General features: G+C 37.0%; 1 protein-coding gene across 4 annotated transcripts in view; it reads right to left on the bottom strand.

The window, feature by feature from the left end:
* Positions 1-22655, bottom strand: part of LOC135216327 (uncharacterized) — a 314243-nt gene that overhangs the window by 240134 nt on the left and 51454 nt on the right. For all 4 annotated transcript variants that reach the window (XM_064251505.1, XM_064251506.1, XM_064251507.1 and 1 more), the window contains exon 3: positions 17224-17263. In XM_064251505.1, the coding sequence (XP_064107575.1) occupies positions 17224-17263 (40 nt within the window). The remainder of the gene's footprint in view (positions 1-17223; positions 17264-22655) is intronic.

Below are 22655 nucleotides of genomic sequence, written 5' to 3'. Positions count from 1 at the left end.
ATATATATATATAAATATATATATGTATATATATATATATTATATATAGTATATATATATATATATATATAATATATATATATATATATATATATATATATATTATATATAATACATAATAATATGTGCGGTTTGTGCGCACGTACATATTAACTTATATAATGACGTCACGTGCATTTTCAAGTATATATATATATAGTATATATATATATCTATATATATATATATATATATATATATATATATATACACACATCAGTTGTCTGACAAAAATATCGAGAAACCAGCAAGAATAAAATGGTGGCTTTTACCCTCGATCAGATTTTGCACGCATGTTTTTTTAAGAGCATTACGTGCGTATAGCACACATAATACGTTTACGGTGAAATAGATGCAAAAATTAATACAGTAAAAAAAAACTTAAAGTATTCTGAATGTGCATTAGGAAGTTCGCTGAAAGAGGCAAAAAAGAAATGTTCTCATGGTAATGATAACAAAGATACTTAATAACACGGAAAACCTTCTCTTACTGTCATTATAGAAATAATTTCAGAAATATTTTCTCATATCCTCAAGGGCAAAGTGTACCGAAAAAAATATTCATAAACAGCTTTTTAGATGAAGAGTTTGTCAGGAGACAATGACTAGAAAATAACTGGAAAAGGGAACAGAACAGCTTATAAAAATCGACATAATATGTACTGGTGGATGGCGCAATTTTCTTCCGTGTTAATGTTAGTTTTTTTTTCCGCGTACAAACATTCGAATTGAATGTAAGAAAAAAAAAGTGGCACAACAAGAGGAAAAATCCTGCTTAATATCTTTTATCCATTTCGAACATTAAAAGCTAAGATACAATGCATTATTACGCTAATACTATTCTCCTTGCATTTTGATACATTTGTATCTATTTATCAATTTGATTTTTTCTTTTTCAGTAAGTGAGATCTCTTCTCTATGCATTTCCCTGGACCTCCCCTTACTTCTTCCTAATGAACACCATAAGTCAACGGTCCCTGTGGCGTGCTTGGTCAATATGAATAGGGTTCATCTTCTGAATAATAATAATAATAATAATAATAATAATAATAATAATAATAATAATAATAATAATAATAATAATAATAATAATAATAATAAAATACTCCTCATCCTTCAAGAAATACATCGTCTTTTCGACGACGAAATTCGCCTTCCTTGTAAACTGAATATCCGTTCTCCTGATACCTCAGTTTTTTCCTCTGTTCCCAGTTCCTTCCTCTCTCCATTTCACGCCTCTCAAGGAACCACGAAAAATATATGTATAAAAAAAGAAGCCAAACAAAAGTTTTGATAGTCCAGGGCAGAACTGATTTAAGTTTTGGAATTTTGACTCGGGGAATATGTGTGTGTGTGTGTGTGTTTATGTGTAAGCCTGTACTGGCATCATTCTTCAGGAATTTCTTTGGGTATAGTAAAGTGGAATTGCTAGAAGTGGGAATTTGTCGATATTTCTCGTTTGCATTTAGGAATTGCTAGCAGTGGGAATCTATCAATCCTTTTCATTCACATTTCAGAATTTCCAGCAGTGTGAATTTGTCAATGTATCTCATTTACATCTATGGTCGTCAAAAGTGGGAATCTATCAATATTACTCATTTACATCTATGGTCGTCAAAAGTGGGATCTATCAATATTTCTCATTTTACATCTATGGTCGTCAAAAGTGGGAATCTATCATATTTCTCATTTACATCTATGGTCGTCAAAGTGGGAACCTATCAATATTTTCTCATTTACATCTATGGTCGTCAAAAGTGGGAATCTATCAATATTACTCATTTACATCTATGGTCGTCAGGAGTGGGAACCTATCAATATTTCTCATTTACATCTATGGTCGTCAGGAGTGGGAACCTATCAATATTTCTCATTTACATCTATGGTCGTCAGGAGTGGGAACCTATCAATATTTCTCATTTACATCTATGGTCGTCAGGAGTGGGAACCTATCAATATTTCTCATTTACATCTATGGTCGTCAGGAGTGGGAACCTATCAATATTTCTCATTTACATTCAGGATCGTCAGAGATCTTTATTATTTTCTAAGCCACATTTCATTTTTACGCTTTCTTTTAATATCTTCTGAGCGACTTTTCATTTCTACGTATTTTTATTTTTTCTGTGTCGACGGACTTTACAAAGATAAAAGAGGTATATTTAATTCTAAACTTAAAATCGGTACATTTATGGATGATAACGCCACCTTTCTCAATAGACTTGAAACCAATCTTCTGAAATAATCCCTGAGGTCGATTCATTAGCATATCACACTTTAATTCTTGGAGGATGTACAATCCTGGATGCATTATTAAATAGCACTGTAACTCCCTCGTTCCCAGTCTCTAAGCATCGATCGGCATCACTGGCATTGCGAGGAAGACTTCTGAAATAATAACCAAGGTAGGACGTTAGGCTGCCACAGCCAAACAAGGTTCGAACTGGGTAGTGCAGAGATTCGGTTCTGTATGACCCAGAGAGGGAGATTACCGCTATTTATGCAGTGTGAGAGGGATGATGTAGCCTTAGAATGGAGGTTAAAGAACTTGGGGACCAACATTTCAGAGTTCTGAAGCAAGGTAGGGTTGTGGCTGCAAAGTCGACTGTAAGCTCTCAGAAAGTATACAAGGAACCACTGGCACCGATAACTGCCTCGCTGCAAGTCCTCTTGGATACTGCCACTGTGCAGAGAGGTATCGCCGAAGTAATTTGTTCCCATACAGAATAAAGTAGGGCGTTAGTGTTGTAAGTGCACCTTATTTTTTTCTCCCTGTTACACCTTTACAGTTTCAACGCTGAGTAGTTTCATAGGTCCCATCACTGAGCCTTTGGCCTAAATGCTATTCTATTCCATCATACAGAACATAACACGCTAGGAATGACTGGGGTAATGTAAGACCTCACTGGCATGGAGTGTCACATGGCCAGAGTTTCAGCTTCCAATCAACGTACCCTCCACAAAAGGCCAAGGAGAACAGGATGACGGATATGCAACGCAGATGAGACGATATCCAGTTGATCCAAGGGTCGAAGAACTTTTTTTGTAATAGAGGATTTCGAGTATTGGTCCTCATCTCACACACAACAGAGTTAATGCGAACCACTTGTCATTGTTAATACGTGTTGCCCAGATGTATAGAGCCATTTTTTGTGACAGAATGGAATAAAAAATCGCGGCATCTTAGTTAAAGAGAGGGATTTTGGAGATTATGAAGGTAAAGTAATTGAATAAAAGCACTAAATTAAACGAATGATATTCATATCAAATTGGTACTTCGTTTGGCTTACGCAAATATGTTTAATAATTTTTGTTTGTTTGGTTAAAAGGTTTCCCAAGAAAAACTGGTAAAAACCAATGAATCATGGATATAAATTCACTAAATCTTCAATCCAATCTCTGTTGATTTCAGTAAACATGGAGGATGTACCTCGGATTATTTAGTATTTATTTCCAGGATTTTTTCAGGTTATATCTATATATATATATATATATATATATATATATATATATATATATATATATATATATATATATATATATACACAGACTTGGCTGTGCTGGACAATGCCTAGATTTTTTATTGGAATCGTATATAGGCAGGAGTCTCCCTTGGGCCAGACGTTCATCAATATCTCCCTGAGCTCTTTGGAACACCAAGTGTTGGACAGTTGTCCTGTATCTTTCCACCCCTTGTTTTTATAAACTTTACATCGATGACGCGATTGCTTTGTTAGGCTGCATCAACACCCAACACTAAAACGTGAAAGTTACCCTGGAGAAAGAATCCAAATACATGTTAACTTTCCTGGATCCTGTAATCTTCTCGGAATAAACAAGGCACAAGTACTTATAGAAAAGATTCGTCTTAAATGGAATTCTACAGGTTATCCATAAAGTCCCAGTACCACTCTAAGCAATAAATACTTATAATGGTACTGGGCCTTTATTGACACCCTGTATATCTACTCTCCTCCACAGATCATCGACTATTTCGTCAAACTGGATGAATTTCCATGTAGAGATTGGATGCCTGGCTTATTACTTTAAAAACAATTGCGTTCTCCAGAATCTTTTTTTCAGAAGATTGAAGGAAATGTTGAATCAAAGAGTGACAAATCCTACTGTCACCCATATCGTGCCAAAAACGACAGTGTTTGATATCTTTCCTTTTAGCTCTTTTACAAGAACGCGAAACTTAATTCCACGAAACTCCTGCACAATTGGTGTGCTCCTTCGGGTTCAAGGACAGACTCAGTCCGCAGTTTATATCCGAATGAGAGAACATTGTAAAAACTTCAGAAACAAAGTTTGGAACGTGATAAATGCATAAATATAGGTATAAGCCACGAAGGAAAGTGAAAAACTGGAGTAGCTGTAAGGTCTTTCGACTCAACGTCCTTTACTTAAGAGCTATTCCAGTGTTTCACTTTCTTTCGTGGCTTATACCTTTATATATACACACACACACACACACACACACACACACACACACACACACATATATATATATATATATATATATACACACACACATATATATATATATATATATATATATATATATATATAATATATATATATATATATATATATATATGTGTGTGTGTGTGTGTGTGTGTGTGTGTGTGTGTGTATATATTGGCAGAATAATGCCCATAAATTGAATATCTAGAAGACACTAGAATAATGACAGACACCAATTTAGATGGTAAGGCAACACGTTAAGACATTCACAGTACAAACCTTTTAAGACTTCGACCATTTCCGCATCAAAAAAGAAAGAGGTTTAGAGGAACGGCGGTTGAGTATCCTATTAGGACAGATTATTGAAAATAATTACTGGACAACCATCCCTGTCAAGGACCACTCATACCTGCATTTTGATAATAGTTTCCAAAATCACTACCGTTTCCCTGAATCGGAAAGTCAATTATTACAGTTTGATGAAATGAGAGAAATTCGAGGATTACTCAAACATTAATCTACAGCCACTGGACAATATATATCCTTAATTGCCATCTTATCCCAGCTCTTCGACTGTCTAGGTATACATAATATGTACGTTTGATGTGGGCTTTTGAATTCAGCCCTAATGGGATTCCTATTATCACCTACGATCCACGTAGGAGGGTAGTGCCGTCAGTGCACCTCCCTCGGTGCACTGTAGGCATTACTTAGTGTTCTTTTGCAGCGTCCCTTCGATCCCTAGCTGCAACCCCTTTCGTTCCCTTTACTGTATCTCCATTCATATTCTTCATTCCATCTTATTTTCCATCATCTTCTAACAATTATTGTTTCATAGTGCAACTGATTTGAGGTTTTCCCCCTGTTACACCTATCAAGCCTCTTATTCTCAAATTTCCTTTTCAGCGCTGAATGACCTCATAGGTCCTTGCACTCATTTGCATATTCTATATATTTACATAATACCTTCGATGTTGGACAAATCACGAAACAATTCACAGCAAATTTTATCATGAAAGTGGTAAATCAAAATTTCATTTCAAAATTCAGTGTTCACTAAAAACTGAAATAGACTTTTCTGCTTAAAAGGCGCTGAAAAATATGCAACCCAGAACAAAATAAATAAAGTTTTGTTTTCTTTAGTCTATCACAACAAACGGCAATAAATTTCGCTGGAAAAATAGAGTGAAATGTTTGGTTGTTACAAATCAGAGATCTGTTGCCGCAGTGATGTATATTTCTCTTTCCTCATTCAAGGATATATTACTATTGCCTTAAAGGAAACCGTATTTCCAGAATTGCTACACATACGTTAGTGGCTATCTATGTTTTCCAAGCATTGTTTCGTCTTTATGTGGGTTCCTTGGTAATCTTCCCCGTTCTTAAATCACTCTTATTACTTATCATTCTTTGTACTATAGTAGATTTATATCAACAGTGCATTTGTTGATAAGCCAATCACAGGGCCCTGGAAACTCTGTCTCTCTCGAGAGTTCACACGGACAGGATGTATGTCCCACCTCTCCTGAGGGATACTTTTGAAAGACGTATCCCTCAGAAGATGTGGATACATCCTGCCTACGTGAACTCTCTCGAGAGACTGAGAGTTTCCAGCCCTGCGATTGGCTTATCAACAGCCAATCAGGAGCGTCTTAAGGGACGGGCCTAGACATCAAATGGGAGGTTGATGGGATCTACTATTGTACAATCTACTATAGTACAATATTCTAGATAATATTAGATAATAGTGTTTTTCAAGTGTGATGTTTTCTTGTAGAAATTAGTTTGTGTGTGTGTGTGGATTTCCATATCCCAATAGGCAAAATTATTTGTGAGATTTTCATGATGTTTTTAAAAGTTGTCTAATTGATGGCATTTATAAATAGTATCTGTTTGACTCATTGAGTCCATCGGTTTCTACAGAGGTTAGGAAGACAGAGAGAGAGAGAGAGAGAGAGAGAGAGAGAGAGAGAGAGAGAGAGAGAGAGAGAGAGAGAGAGAGAGAGAGAAGTAATATATAGACGTACTCTAAGTAGAACGAACACGAGAATGGAGAGGATATGGTTCAGAAAGTGGAGCTGGATAAGACGCAATAAAAAAGGGGGGTTGGGGCCTGAGGTAGGGGGCGGGGGTGCTTTGGCGGAGAATAAAACAATAACAATAACTATCTGTAAAATGTGAGGACAAAATTTCTGTCTTGGTAAAAGGTTCCTTTCATAGGCGTGTGTTTTGTTTTCATTTCAGAGCCACAAAAACAAAACTTCCCTTCGTCCCCCTCTCGGGATGTTTATTTTCAGGGCGGGGTTATAGTTGTATTTGTTTATGTACTTTTTTTTTATGTTTATGGTACCCATAGTTTTCCGTAATGGTGATGCTAAGGTTTGACGAGAATCGTATTATGGATTATTAGCACAAACTTCTTTGGGGGATGTAGTGGCCTATGAGGAAGTAAGGCTTACTCTCTCAACCTACAGGGTAGTGGAAAGAAAAAGTTTGAAATCACAAATGCGAACTTTTTATCAGTTTTATTTTCTTTTACTCCCTGCCTTCGTTTATTTCTCTCTCTCTCTTGTCTACAAGTCTCTATACCTGTCACAAAAAGAAAAAAAAAACATTATATTTCCAATGAACAAACAATCTTCTACATTTAACCTCCGGACAGACTATTGACCTCTCTCTCTCTCTCGCTTTCTCTCTCTCTCTCTCTCTGGTTTCTCGGAGTTTTCACATAACTTGTACACAAATTTCTATACGTGTAAAAAAAAACACTATATTTCCAATGAACAATCTTCTACATTTAATCACCCGGCAGACTATTTGACTTCTCTCTCTCTCTCTCTCTCTCTCTCTCTCTCTCTCTCTCTCTCTCTCTCTCTCTCTCTCTCTCTCTCTCATCTTACAATTATTCCCTGAGTGATAATATTATAACAATTTTAAAGTAGTATATTTTAACAATTTTCTGTGTGTTTGAATTCATCTCACTTCTTTATCTGGTTCTGTAAATGTTTAATAAGAAACGGATTAAATATTCATAGAATCAGCTTAAGAGAGGATGACATTAAACAATAGTCAGGCAGAAATTCAATAATACCAATAGACAAGGAGTAATCCGACCTCCAGCTTACTCGGGGCGCGTGCTAAAATCTGCGGTCAAATAGAACGTTGTTTCAACAACGAAAATTAAAATAAATGCCCTATGTTTTATTTGAAGTGATTTCTCTGTACTGTTTAACATGCACATTATTTATTTTTTTTATACTTTGATTCTAATAAACATATAATATCCAATCTAAAAATTCCAGTATTTTTAACTCAACCTAAACCACCTTTTTCAGACCTTTTTAGGCTTTTCCATAGACCTTTCCTAAAACCCAACAAGAACAACAACAGCAAGAGCAACAACAACAATAACAAAGTAGTTTACAGGCTTACTCCACGAGTAAGCGAAAATCCTTTTTATATGTTGTCAAATGACTTACATATGTCTGGAAGTTTTGATTAGAGATATAGCTGTATAAAAGTTCCGGTCAATTATGATGACATGTCATGTGTAAAGAGAGAGAGAGAGAGAGAGAGAGCGAGAGAGAGAGAGAGAGAGAGATTCCTCTCGCAGGGGAATATAATTAACATGAACGATTGCATTAGCTCACGATACGAACAAGGAATTAAAAAGAGAAGTAAGATAAAAAGGTCGAGGAAAAATGAAGCTAAAAAAGTCATTAAAACTGGAAGGGTAAGATAAATAGGTAGGAAAAAAAGAAGCCAGGATAAAAGGGGAGCGGATATGGAGATATGTCGTAAGAAAGTGATTTTTTTTTCTTCCCATGTAAGTCTCGTTAAAAATGGCCTTTTTCTTTTTTCCTCCACGTCAAATGTTTCATTACACTAAGAAAGTCCAGGGCTAAGAAGTTATAGTCACTAAGTATTTTTATTAATTATGGAATATCATCACCCTTTTATTATATTTTATATAAAAAGAGAGGTTCATGAGATGAATTTCCCTTTAGAAAGATTGAAGTATTATAATCCTTTAGTTGTACTATGATCATCCTTTTATTATATTTTATAAAAGGAGAGGTTCATGAGATAAATTTCTCTTTAGAAAGATTGAAGCATTATACGTAATCTTTTAGTAGTACTTCGTGATAAAGTTAGAGATATCTGTTTTTTCCGTAGAAAGATATCCCATAGAATTTTTGTTGGACATTCCATTGGAAACTTCATGAAGAATATTTCGATAAAGATAGAACGCCTAAATGAAGGACATCACATCGGTGTCAGATATTGATTTCTACTGCGACTTTGCACCTGAACAATCTTACTGAAAGGTTAACTAGCTGGTAAATGGACATGTTTTAGATAAAACTAAAATTGATCTTCTACTTTGCAATGCAGATTCTATTTCATCTTACATTATGTAAAAGAAGAGCCATACATATTTGATAAATACGTATAAAAACAAGGCGTGGCAAAAGTTTTAATGGACATTGCTGATTGTTTACGACAGGGCGCACCTATTTTTTGTTTATTTATTTATTTATTGTTTTGCATAACTGAATATTTAGTAATAGGGAATACCAAAAATTTTGACGGACGTCAAAGAAATTGAATTACCTCTTTATTTATTAATTAACTATGCCCAATTTTTTTTTAAAGATATTCCAATGAGCTTAGAGACTCATTCGTCTAACGGATTACTCGATGGAATTGTATTTGGAAATAAAGTTCTTGGAACTGAAAAAATAAGTTAAAAATAAAATTCTACAGATTTTCTTTAAAATCATTTATGAGGATTGTTGAAAGTGAACAGGAAGCAAGCAGGGGAGACCTTCTTTCAAGCCTATTCTCTCTTTGTCTTTCAGGATATCATTTGTGTGACAATTCACCGTAAAATAAAAATGTGACCAAGAAAATAAAGCTAGGGAATTGTTATCATGATATTCACCACACTCTGCTTGATATGAGCTCTCATGAATTCGGTATTTGGGCAAAAATTCACTGACTGGGAAGCACTTGTTTTTTCGGACTATCATGGCCATTAGTCACGTGGAAAATTAATGTTTCCTCTGGCGTATGATCGCAATTTCTCTTATTTTTCATCTATTTTCCACCTTTCATTATTCATGCTTTATGAATGATGCATTTTGGTGCAACGTTCATTTTATTAGATTCTCTTGTTTGTCTGCAATGTGCAATGTTATCACTTCCAGTTTGCTGTTGGTATTAAGGTAGAGTAATATGACCAGTTTAAACATTAGTGACATTGCATTTTACGCTCTGTATCAAAATTTGTATATGTAGATTCCTGCGCTATTAACATCAGAATATTAAAAGCAGAATAACCCTTTTAACATTAATTTTTGAACGTTTCTTTATTCTGATAATCATCTATCTACATCTATATAGATGCTTCTAGCACTTTCATCTTTTTATCATTTTCTGTATATATAGATGATTATCAGAATAGATGAACGCGCAAAATATAATGCCCAAAACTGTATGTATATAGATGAATATCAGAGTAGATAAACGTGCAAAATATAATGTTCAAAACTGTTCTTGCCTCAAAGTCTAAAGTGATTGCTATGGTGTGTGAGCTTTTCCCTAAACCACAGGTATAGGTTCATACCTCACCGTTTCTACTCTGGACTGAGCTATCCTCTTCAATTCTCCAAGCGCTTTGCGGACTCTCTCCTCCTCTTTTCTAATTCATCCTTTGATCGGCTCTTCGGGCATTCACAAATATCCGTTTCGTCCTCCAACTCCTCCTCCTCTTCTTCCTCCTCCTCCTCCTCCTTCTCCTCCTTTGTTCACACAGACAAACATATTAAAAGTAGCTGTTTTCTCTTTGGCAATCATCTGTTGGCATCTGACAAAACTTCCCCAATCTTTGGCTCATTCCCCTTGCAGGGAGCTCTTTCATGTCGCTGGTAAAGTCCTTTTAATAACTATAAAATACAAAAATACAACCTTTGGTCATTTCATTCATCTTTTTCCTATTCATTCATCTGCCTCGACGTCAGTGGGTACAACTACTACAAGTGACTACGAGACTTATAAGAAAGACTTGTATGTGTACATTTGATATAATTCTTATTGAAGTCGATGGCATTATTCGCAGATACTTTCTTCTTAGCAAGACTGATCCCTCAATACTTCTTTTTCTCTCCTGGCAAGTTTCTCTGGAATAAGGAAAAATAATTTGGGATTCTTTCCATTCACTTGATCTTTTTTCTAGTCGACGGACCGTTTCCCATCCTCTCGGTGGCGTCATCAGGACTGGATTACAAATTGACGCACTAGGTTTCTGTTATGACATGTCGACGTTTCAGACTATTAAAAACCGTGAACGCTCTCGTGCAGTTATAAACAAGTTAAAAATGCGCAGAAGTTTCCTCAGCGTAGTCGAGTTTTCTGTACAGCGTAAATGTTGTATGAATCTCTTAGCCACGGCCCAGTGGTGACCTGTGTTGTTGGCATTTGGCATTTATAGCGGTGCCAGACAAACAATCATAGCTAACTTTAACCTAAAATAAAATAAGATCTGCTGAGGCTATAGGGATGCAATTTGGTGTGTTTGATGATTGGAGGGTGGATGATCAACATACTAATTTGCAGCCCTCTAGCCTCAGTAGGTTTTAAGACCTGAGGGCGGACAGAAAAAGTGCAGACAGCCAGACAAAGCCTTCTCAATAATCTTCTTTTACAGAAAACTAAAACGTGTATTCTCTGATAAATAAAGAGAGAGAGGTGGAGAAATGGTAGGTACCTCGATTAGAAAAATAAAAAGCAAAGTGAAAGAAATCGTAAATGATTTTTTTTTCTTATTCCTGAGAAACTTGGCAGAAGAGAAAATGAAGCCATGACGATTCAAAGGAGACAATGCCACTGACTTCAATAGTAATTGCATAAAACGTATATACATACAAGTCTTTCATACAATTCTTGTAGTCACTTTTGGTAGTCTTGTACCCACCGATGTCGAGGCAGATAAGTAATAGAAAAAAGATTAATAACAAGAAGTTGCCAGAAGAGAAAAAGAAGAAGATAGACTGATAAGAAGATAGCCTCTTCGAACCATGCCACTGGCTTCAATAGAAATTGCGTAAGAGGAAATATGCCCAAATAGCAGACACATCTCAGCCGGCGGTGGAAGTGAATCTAAAAATACGGGGGGAGCAGCATCCATGAAAATATTCTTAACTCTTGCAACGGCTTTTACCCCGCAATATTTTTCAGAGGAAGGCCGTGTGGGTGAGTTCCGTTACTTTATATTCTTCTAAGGGAAAGCGAACTGTGCTTAAAAGAAAAAAGAAGTATTAAATTTCAGAAGTGAAAAATCCAGAACTTAAGTTTTGTTCCACGAATCACAATTGAGATTTTAGTTTTGAAACTTGAGTCTGAGTTTTTCATTATTTCTAGAGGGGGAAAAAGCAAAGGATAAATACGATGAAAGTAAAGGCATTTTGGCCTCAGAGGAGCGGGCGGAAAATGGATGTATCCTAAAAAAAAAAAAAAAAAAAAGAGGAAGATAAAAAGAAGTTCTTGGGGAAAGGAAAAGTGGCTTATTCTGGAAAGATGAATCCCTTTTTAAGTTTCTTTCACTTTAGCTAAGTTCGTTATTATTAAGGGTCAATCGGTCATGGAAATAAATATTTTTTTATTAACTGTGACTCAGTGGTTTTATTGACAAATTCTGGTTTGTTACATAACACACACACACATACACACACACACACACACACACACACACATATATATATATATATATATATATATATATATATACTATATATATATACATATATATATATATATATATATACATATATATATATATATATATATATATATATATATATATATATATATATATGATTATAAGCCAATACCAAGGGAAAATGATAGGAAGAAATCCGTACCTCGGCAATGCCTCATAAAGGCGAAAGTGGTCGTTACCGATTTCCTCCTGTGGTATTCGCTTATATCATAGAGTCACATGCATCTACTGTGATATCTAAGCGTGCGCACACATACACACACACACACAGACACACACACATATATATATATACATATATAATTATTAAATATAATATATATATATATATATATATATATATATATATATATATATATATATAATATATATATGCACCCACACGGATACTAATTCAGAAATGTCTGGTAACATTACGCGGTTACTTAGATCACTAATTATATACCGAGGAAATTTTTTCTTTAAAGAAATACCTTTACATTTTTAACTGATGAGATGAATTTACTGCTGCACATTTTAATGACAAAACAGTGTCTGGACGAAACAAAAAGCCTCGTAAAAAATGTAGTATACCATTTGATTAGAAAATGATACTCACAGTAGCGCGAGTCTTCGAAATGGAGACACAAATCCACAGCTATGTATAGGTACAGATATATTTAGAAATAAGTCTCTACAAAGAAGTTTCGGGAATCTGCTCGAGTCCTTTTTCAATCTGAATGAAAGTTCTCTTGTTAGAGTTTATTTTTAAATATAAGTGTACTCATACATACCTGTGGATTTGTTTCTCTTTCATAACTCTTTTAGAAAACAATATTAACCTCAGAAGACATTATAAAAAAAAACGGGAAACCGAAAATAATAGATTTTATTTTCAAGTATATATGCACCCATACATACCTGTGGATTTCTTTCTCTATTCATAACACTTATAAAACAATATTAACTTCAGAAGACATTATAAATGAAAAATAGGAACCCAAAAATAAAATACATCTCTCCACAGCGAGGTTCTTCCCCCATAAACTGGGCTTATCTTCTGATAGCTCAATTTTCCTTTTGTTCGCCCCCCCCCCCCCCCAACCCCCAGGACCACATTTCTTCCCATTTTCCTCCAAGGGACGACAGGAGAAGTAAGCAAACAAAAGTTTGGACAACGGAGCAAAGACCTTCATACGTAACTTTTCGGAATTTTGACTCTGACTGAAGGCATTATTGCTTTGTGTCTTGTGTCCGCTATTTTCTTTCGCAATTCTGTCGAACCGAAATGCGTCTTCTTCTTCTTCTTCATCTTCTTGACGGCGGTGCGAAGAGAGGTATGAATTAATAACAGAGGGTGCTTTTTGAAAGCGCCGACGCCGTTTTGAATGATTTAGTTAGAGGGTACTGTGAAGGTTCTCACGAGCGAATTTTTATATGTATGTATATGTATGTTTATATATATGAATGTATACATACATATAATATTATATTATACATAAGTATGATTATATTATATATATGTTTTACACACATACATATATACTTTTAGGGCATAGTTTTTCTCTTATACAATTTTCGTTAAAAACAATTCCTTTAGTGGCATCAATAAGTTTCTTGCAGGTATCTTCATACCGACGAAGTTTTTTCCGATTCTCGTTCGTCAATTTCTGGTGAAAAATACGCAGACTTCCTTCTTCCATTGATTGCATTTTGTCGCGACAGCTGTTTCGCCTTATGGGATTATCAAGCGACTACTGACTTACAATCTGGCTTTTCGGCCTATTTATTTCATCGTGTGGGAGGTATGACCTTGAGGTATGGGTACTGGTTAGTCTGGGGATTAACAGCCTAAGGGCGTTGTTTTGGATACAAAGAACATAAGGACATATGTACTGTGACAATAAAGTAAAAGTTTAAACAGTTGTTAAATAAATATCCAAAATACAATGCTATGTGCTAGTGTTTCCTTAGGTGTGTCTAAAATGTAATATGTTACATGTTGGTTTTAGAAAAAAAATACAAAATTACACACAGGAATGAAAATGAATATAGAAATCTAAATACAGGAATAAAGAAAAAAAAAAATATTTTATAGCATGCATAAAGGTACAAATCAGATCATTTCTGTTTATACATAAATGTGTATAATTTAAATTTGAGTGAGTGAGCGTGTGTGTGTGTGTGTGTGTGTGTGTGTGTCCAAATGGTCTACGTTGGTTAACGGCTGCAGATTCGTGTTGGGCGGGGTCTCAGCGACCTGAGCAAGGATGTTACTTGGCTCTCGTTGACGCTGGGTCCTCCCATGTCTTCTAAGGGGCGCGATGTTCTCGGTGGGTTGGGGCGCGCTGTCTGGTCCCTGTTGGCTTGTGTATTCCTTCTCCTGCTGGAGGGGAGTATATGGTCCGATTCTTGTTGGACGTTCAAGGTCGGCTTCTGAATAGCGATGCTCACAGCTTCCGTTATTAAGAGCCGACCGTAGTTGTCTTCTCTGTGCACGACCTGGGTGCCTTCTATGAGCTCTTGCAGAGATGGCTTCCTGTCGTGAACAACTATGTAATGTTGATGGATGGCCCCTTGATTTCTATGAGCCAGCAGACGTCTCCGAAGGGTCGTTGTAGTGTGCCCGATGTAGTTTTGACTGTGAGATTTACACATCTCCTCTGGACAAGTAAATTTGTAAACTACATTCGTTCACATCTCCTTCGGTCCCCCCGGAGCGGTGCTGTTCTTCATTATTACATTATTAAGGCTGCTACAAGGTTGGGCTTACTATATATCCTGAGGCTTATTTTGTGGTAAGGGGCATTTGGGGTTACGCCTCTGTTTATTATCCTGCGTAGTGTGCAGCAATCCTCCTTGTATGCAGATCCATAATGTACACGATAGTAAATAATAAAGTTCTCCTCATTTTTCGTCGTCGTGTTGGGTTGGTAAAATTCGTCCATTTTCTTTTTTTATTGCTGCTTCGATCATTTGATCTGCATAGCCGTTGTTTGTCAGCAGTTGGCGAATTCGATCGAGTTCGTTATGTATGTCTCTCCATGATGTGCTATGCGTGAAGGCTCTGTTGACATACGCACTCACGACAGACTTTTTGTATGCGTCCGGGCATTCCCCGCGTGCGTTCAAACAACGGCCAGCGTTCGTTGCTTTCGTATAAACGGTTGTCTTAAACTGTCCTTCTTGTTGTTTTACCAGGACATCAAGAAATGGCAAAGTCTTCTGATGGCTGTGCTCTGAGGTGAAGTTGAGCACTGAGTTTCTTTTCAGAGCATCTGCTAGTTTTCTGGCATCGTCAGGTTCTTTTATTGTGACGAATATATCGTTGATGTACCGCCCATAAATCCTAGGTTTTAGATGCTCTCTAAAGGTCCTTTCTTCGACGGTGGCCATGTACATATTTGCAAAAAGGACCCCTAGTGGGGATCCCATGGCGACTCCGTCTACTTGTCGAAATAATTCACCCTGATGAGAGAGGAAAGGGGCCTCCGTAGTGCTAGCCTTCAGCATATCTCGGAGGATATCTTCGGAAATGGGCAGCGGGTTATTTTCGAACCTATATACACGATCAAGGATGATGTCGATCGTTTCTTCGACGGGAACATTCGTAAACAAACTCTCAACGTCGAGTGACGCAATGTCATCTTCTGGTCCTTTTTCCTGTAAAAGATCAATAACCTCCACCATTGATTTCAGTGAATACGCACGGGGTATGTAAGGTACCAGGAAATCATTCGGGACCTTCGCTATCCTATAGGTTGGGGATGTCATCAGAGAGATGATGGGGCTTAGGGGGTTGCCTGCCTTGTGCGTTTTCACTGTCCCGTAGCAGTAACCGGGCCCATAGTCTCCTTTTACCTTAGGGAATTTTACGACATCTTGCTGATTGTTGGCCCTAGTCACAAGCCTCGACACTTTCTTTCTGAGGTCCTCGGTGGGGTCCTTTGTTAAACGCTGGAATTTGGAAGTGTCCAGGAGGATCCTATCCATCTTTTCAAAATAATCACTTTTCTTCATCACTACGTAGACTGATGATTTGTCACCTTTCCGTATGATGATGTCTGGGTTGCTACATAGTTCTTTAGCGGCTTCCCTCATCTCCTTGGTGATTAATTGGCTTCGGAAATGTCCTCTCTGCCGTCCTGCTTCTCCAACAAGTTCATCAATGACAGTAGCTGTTAGTTCTAGCTTACCATCATCTCGGAGTTGTAAAAGTCGATCTATAAGGGCCTCCGTTTCTATTCTCTTGGCTTCGGTGTGTGGTTTCTTGGCATAGTGGCACTGCAGACCCAGGTTCAGGAGGGACCTTTGATGGGGGCTAAGGTCAATTCCAGCCAGGTTGACGAAGCCATCTTTGTGTTCCTCACTTCTCACGGGGCCCCAATGAAGGATGAGTAGCCAAGAGAATAGAAACGGAGGCCCTCTGGCTGTGGGAAGCTTAAACAGTGGGCATCATTGGCTGTCAGCCAAAGAAACAGGAGAACAGCGCCTGCCCTGTGAGCCTCACAGAAAGCCCAGGAGGACTTTTAACTAACTAAATTTTAAATTGAAACTATATACTCATTTACATTAATTTTGAAAAATCTGGTGCAGAAATATTGGTGTAGAATTATTGGAGATAGAATGCAGAGTAGGGAGTCACGAATTACTTGGGATGGCCCGCGTCGGGTGGGTGGATGGGGGCAAGCCCCCCTACCCGACCCCCGGCCAAGTTAGGACTCTAAATCCGAAGTTAGGTTAGGTAAAGGTAAATCTGGTCAGGTCGTATTTCCTTTGAAGTGGCTACTGCAAAAATGCCTATTAGGCTTGCAGTAGCCACGCCCCTCTACTCTGCATTTCCTCTGAATCATTGACATCTGTATATACAAATAATTATTGATAATTATACCTCAGTAACATCAAAACTAATCATTTTCTACGATCAAGAAAATTATCCAGATTAGTTGGTAACTCACGTATAATCTCGGAGTGAGACCTCGATGTTGACGGCTGGCCCTGAAATGAAGTAAAAAAAAAATGTCCATAAACTTGTGGAAGATTATCTTAGAACTATACAATAGTGTAGGATATGTCTATTTAGGTATTAAGATATCCGAAAATAATATCAAGTATAAATTCAGGACTTATGGGTCCCGCGGCTTCTCTTAAAGATAAATCATGAATAATACGAGTATTTCAAGATGTTCATTTAGGTATTGAAATATTCAAAAATATTGCTAAATACGAATTGATAGTATTAGGGAGAAGAGTAGTAATTGAAGGTTGTAATGGACATCAACAAGCTTTGGCTAATCTGCTGTTTAACGTGAAATCCGTAATTCTGTTCATGTTACGAAATCACTTTTGTCAAATGTAAATGGTAAAATTCATCATCAACATACCAGAAATAATTATATATTATCTGCTGTCAAGCTCACCATGTCAGGACACCACAGGACTTAATAATGAAATGCTCGACTATCAATGACAGCGTCAAAATTCAAATCCATTATAAGTTGTGCCCACAAATCTATAGTAAATAATTATTTACCAAAGATTTTGTTTACTAAAATAAACAGATTTTATTTCACAGAAAAAAACTATTTATACACACACACACACACACACACACATATATATATATATATATATATATATATATATATATATATAATATATATATATATATATAATGTATATATATACTATGTATAAATGTATGTCTACATAATATTTAAGAGAGCACTTCGCTGCTTGAATATTTTACATGTTAACTAATTAATTCACCATCTAATATTAAATACCCGGATTTAAATTATACATAAATAACAGGAAAAACTCTAGATTGAAAATAAACTTCGTTAATGGGGAAAGTTTTCCCATCAATATGAAATGAAAGCCACCACACTCTTATTATTATTATTTTATTTATTATTCTAGTATTATTATTATTATTATTTTTTTTTTTTGTTGCTCTATCACAGTCCTCCAATTCGACTCCTTAGGAGTCCATCACTTTTCTTACTATGTGTGCCGTTTCTAGGATCACACTCTTCTGCATGTCCTGGAGCTACTTCAGCCTCTAGTTTTTCTAGATTCCTTTTCAGGGATCTTGGATCGTGCCTAGTGCTCCTATGATTATGGGTACGATTTCCACTGGCATATCCCATATCCTTCTTATTTCTATTTTCAGATCTTGATACTTATCCATTTTTTTCCCTCTCTTTCTCTTCAACTCTGGTGTCCCATGGTATTGCGACACAATGAGTGATACTTTTTTCTTGACTTTGTCAATCAACGTCAGTCTGTCTGTTTGCACGTATCACCCTATCCGTTCTGATACCATAGTCCCAGAGGATCTTTGCCTGATCGTTTTCTATCACTCCTTCAGGTTGGTGCTCGTACCACTTATTACTGCAAGTAGCTGATGTTTCTTGCACAGGCTCCAGTGGAGGGCTTTTGCCACTGAATCATGCCTCTTTTTTGTACTGGTTCTGTGCAAGTGCCGGGCATTCACTTGCTATGTGGTTTATGGTTTCATTTTTCGTATTGCACTTCCTACATATGGGAGAGATGTTATTTCCGTCTATCGTACTTTGAACATATCTGGTTCCTAGGGCCTGATCTTTGTGCCGCTGTTATCATTCTTTCAGTTTTCCTTCTTTAGCTCTCCCTCTGTAGCCATTGCCAATTGTCATCGCTGGCTAGTTCTTTAGTCTGTCTCATGTATTGTCCGTGCATTGGTTTGTTGTGCCAGTCCTCTGTTCTCTCTGTCTTTCTCCTGTCTCTGTATATTCTGGGTCTTCGTCTACTTTTATTAGTCCCTCTCCCATGCACTCTTTAGCCACTCGTCTTACTGGTTTTCAGATATTGCCCCAGCGCTCTGTTTTCGATGTTGACGCAGTCCTCTATACTAGTAGTCCTCTCCCTCCTTCCTTTCGTGTTATGTATAGTCTGTCCGTATTTGCTCTTGGGTGTAGTGCTTTGTGTATTGTCATTTGTTTCCTGGTTTTTCTGATCTATGCTGCGGAGTTCTGCCTTCGTCCATTCGACTATTCCTGCGCTGTATATTATTATTATTATTATTATTATTATTATTATTATTATTATTATTATTCAGAAGACGAACTCTATTCATACGGAACACGCACAGGGCCCACTGGCTTGAATTTCAATCTTCCAAAGAGTATGGTGTCCATTAGGAAGAAGTAGGAAGAGGTGAAATGGGAAATGCAGAAAGAAGGGATTTCACTAATTGAAAAAGAAAAAAAAAAAAATCAACAAGTTAACAGATGGATAAAAATGTAAGAAAATTATCAAAAAGTATAAGGAGAATTGCATTGCAGATTTGAAGGTCAGCAGAACCCGTCTGTACCCAGATAAATTATATCTACTCAGACCCAAGAGGCGCCCCCCGGGCAGACTCCATGACGCAAGGAGAAGTAGGACTCATCCTTCTTCACCTCTATCCATCCTGCCAAGTCCCGCATCCCATAATCCTGTTTTCTACACCAATCCTCCTCTTTACCCCTCCTCCTCCTCCTCCTCCCTGTAACCGCCCATCTCCCACAGTACAGTATAGCAGTACAGCTCAGGTCTCCAGAGTATAGGGGCTGCAAATAGCAGCCGAGGTTATGTAACTCTCACAGTGGAAAACATCTTTACGTGTTCTTACTCGTCTCGAGGGAAAAATTATTTACCGAAGGAAGATAGTTGTCTTTCTCAATCCGCCTTTCATTTCCTTTTCTTTTTTTCGCTATTTTACGAGTTTCGGGCGAGAATGCCGTGCCATTGTTTGTTTGTTTGTATGGTCTTTTTACTTTGCATGGAACCAGTGGTTATTCAGCAGCGGGACAAACGGCTTTACGTGACGTCCGAACCACGTCGAGAGTGAACTTCTATCACCAGAAATACACATCTCGCACTCCTCAATGGAATGGCCGAGAATCGAACCCGCGACCACCGAGGTGGGACGCAAACACCATACCATCCACGCCACTGAGGCGCTTTCGAGCCATTTTTGGTGAGTAGTTAGTGAGACCTGACGAATATTTTCATTATGCTTCGTAACTTTTCATTTCACTTAGATGTTTTCTTTTTCATTAGTGATATCTTACAGATTTTTCATTTTTCATCTTTTTAAAGGAAAATCCATTATATTTTGATTTAGTGCAGTGGTTCTTAAACTGGGGGTTGGGGTGGGGGGCGTCAGGAATTTCCAGGGGGAGGCACGAGCCCTAGGGGAAAATTATTAATTCTCTAATTACATTCGTTATTCTCTTACCAAGAGTGGGGAACTAATATTCAGAAGTTATTAAGAAATGCAAAAGTCTCGCCTTATAAATTTAGTTTCCAATAATCTACTGGGTGTCCATAAAGTCCCAGTACCATTGTAGGCAATAAATACTTGTAATGGTACTGGGACTTTATGGACACCCTGTACTACTCTAAGGAGACTCGTTGGACTTACTATGTTTTGTAATTATTTATCTCCCTCCTTATCCCTCGAAAACCCTTCTCTTTCTCTTTTTTTCATTTTCCTTTCTATCTGGGAGAGAATTTCACTCTTAGATGCAAAGGGGGCGTGGAGGAAAGAACGAACTCTTAAAGGGGGCGTGGCTATAAAAAGTTTAAGAACCGCTGATTTAGTGGATGGCTTGTCGTGGGACGAAAATATTCCTGCCTTTGTCTTCAAAATATCAACGTTACCCGAAGGGATGAAAATATATACGAAAGTCTTTCGGAGACATTTGAGATCAGGAAAGTAACTTTCACCATTCGAAACAGTTATAAAAAGACGATTTTTTTTTGCAGGTACATTATAAACAACAGATTTATTCTCATAGGGTCAACGTTCCATCTCTTTGCTTGTTTCCTTTCTCTTAACTAGGAGATACTGCTGTTAAACTTTCTCTCATATTGATACCCTAAGGGTAAACATTGTTACTAATCCAAACGTCTAGATGTTGAGGGCCAACACAAGCCTGATGACGTCATAAGCATGGGAAAACAAGGTCAAATCTCCAAAATGACCCGAGGCCGTTGTTGAGGAAGATACATGACTAAGTAAACAGTGCGTAATCCGACCTCCAGCTTACACAGGCTGCGTGCTAAAATCTACGGTCAATTAGCAGCCCGTTGTTTCACCATTGAAAATTTAAAAAAGAACTCTGCATTTTATTAGAAATAATTGTTCTGTACCGTTTAACATGCACATTATTTATTTTATAAAATTTCAGCCTAATAATTAAATCATAGATATCCTATCCTAAAATTCCTGTATCTTTAACTGAAAGCGAAACACCCTTTTCAGACCTTTTTAGGCTCTTCCATAGGGCTTTCCTGGCCCCCAAACCAGAACAACAACAACAAGAAAGTGGTTTGTAGGCTTACTCCCCGAGTAAGGAAAAACAGTAGTCAAGGAGATGGATCGTTCAATTAAGAGAACTGTCTCTTCACACAAAACGTTGCAAGTGAGATGCCATAAGTGATGACTGGAGTAACTCATCACCACTACCCTGGTTAATACAAGCAAGGAATAGCTGGTTTGTCATTCATCCTTTTCTTTATTGACCTCTTTTTTATCATCCCTACATTATTATCTGTTACGAGCTGCTCTAGGAGCAAGAGCCCGTGTGCTGATATACAGCCAGCTTCATTCCCAACATCAATAAAGATAGCAGGAGCCTTCGCCTTCTTATGTGTGGGCATTTGCTAGTGCTGAAGCACCTAACGATAGAGTAAACAATGGTGTCATCAGGTTTTATTAGATTGCGTTGTCATGACTCACGTCCAGATATTACACCCTTTGTGACCTGATGAAAAGATTATTTGAAAATGAAAGAACTCCTTAAAAGGACCACGTAGCATAGATAGCAATAACTTTCAATGTTACTTTATTGCGTAAGGGTCTATTTCCTAGAGGTAATAAAAGTTATGATAATACTACTAATAAGAAAAAGTCTACTAAGTGAAATTTGTGTAACTGGTTTCTCCTCGGTTAATATATATTTTTCCCAAGGACAGTCTGAAGATGATAACGGGAAATGTCAGAAGATATGAACAGTAATTTGTAAAGTGGTCATCTATAAAAAAATGCGAATATATGCAAGATGAAAATGGCCACACAATCTGGTACAATCTGTGTTGTTGCTAATTTAATTCTTGCATAGATTCACACCTTTACAGATGAACACTTTATAAAATATAGCTCCTAGTTTGCGATATTCCCCGCTATCATCTGCAGACTGTCCTTAGGAATAATGTAGTATGTATACAGATAAACAAATTCCACTTAGTAGACTTTTGCTTATCATTAGTGTTTTATTACTTGGTAACAACACTCTGGTTTGGGTTTTCCTTGAACCATCACTAACTTTACAACAATTATAATTGGTATCTAAAAAAA

The sequence above is a fragment of the Macrobrachium nipponense genome, chromosome 6 (assembly GCF_015104395.2).
Source record: "Macrobrachium nipponense isolate FS-2020 chromosome 6, ASM1510439v2, whole genome shotgun sequence".
NCBI classification, from domain to species: Eukaryota; Metazoa; Arthropoda; class Malacostraca; order Decapoda; family Palaemonidae; genus Macrobrachium; species Macrobrachium nipponense.
Note: the sequence above shows the minus strand (reverse complement) of the source record. Positions and strands in the feature narration are given on the sequence as shown.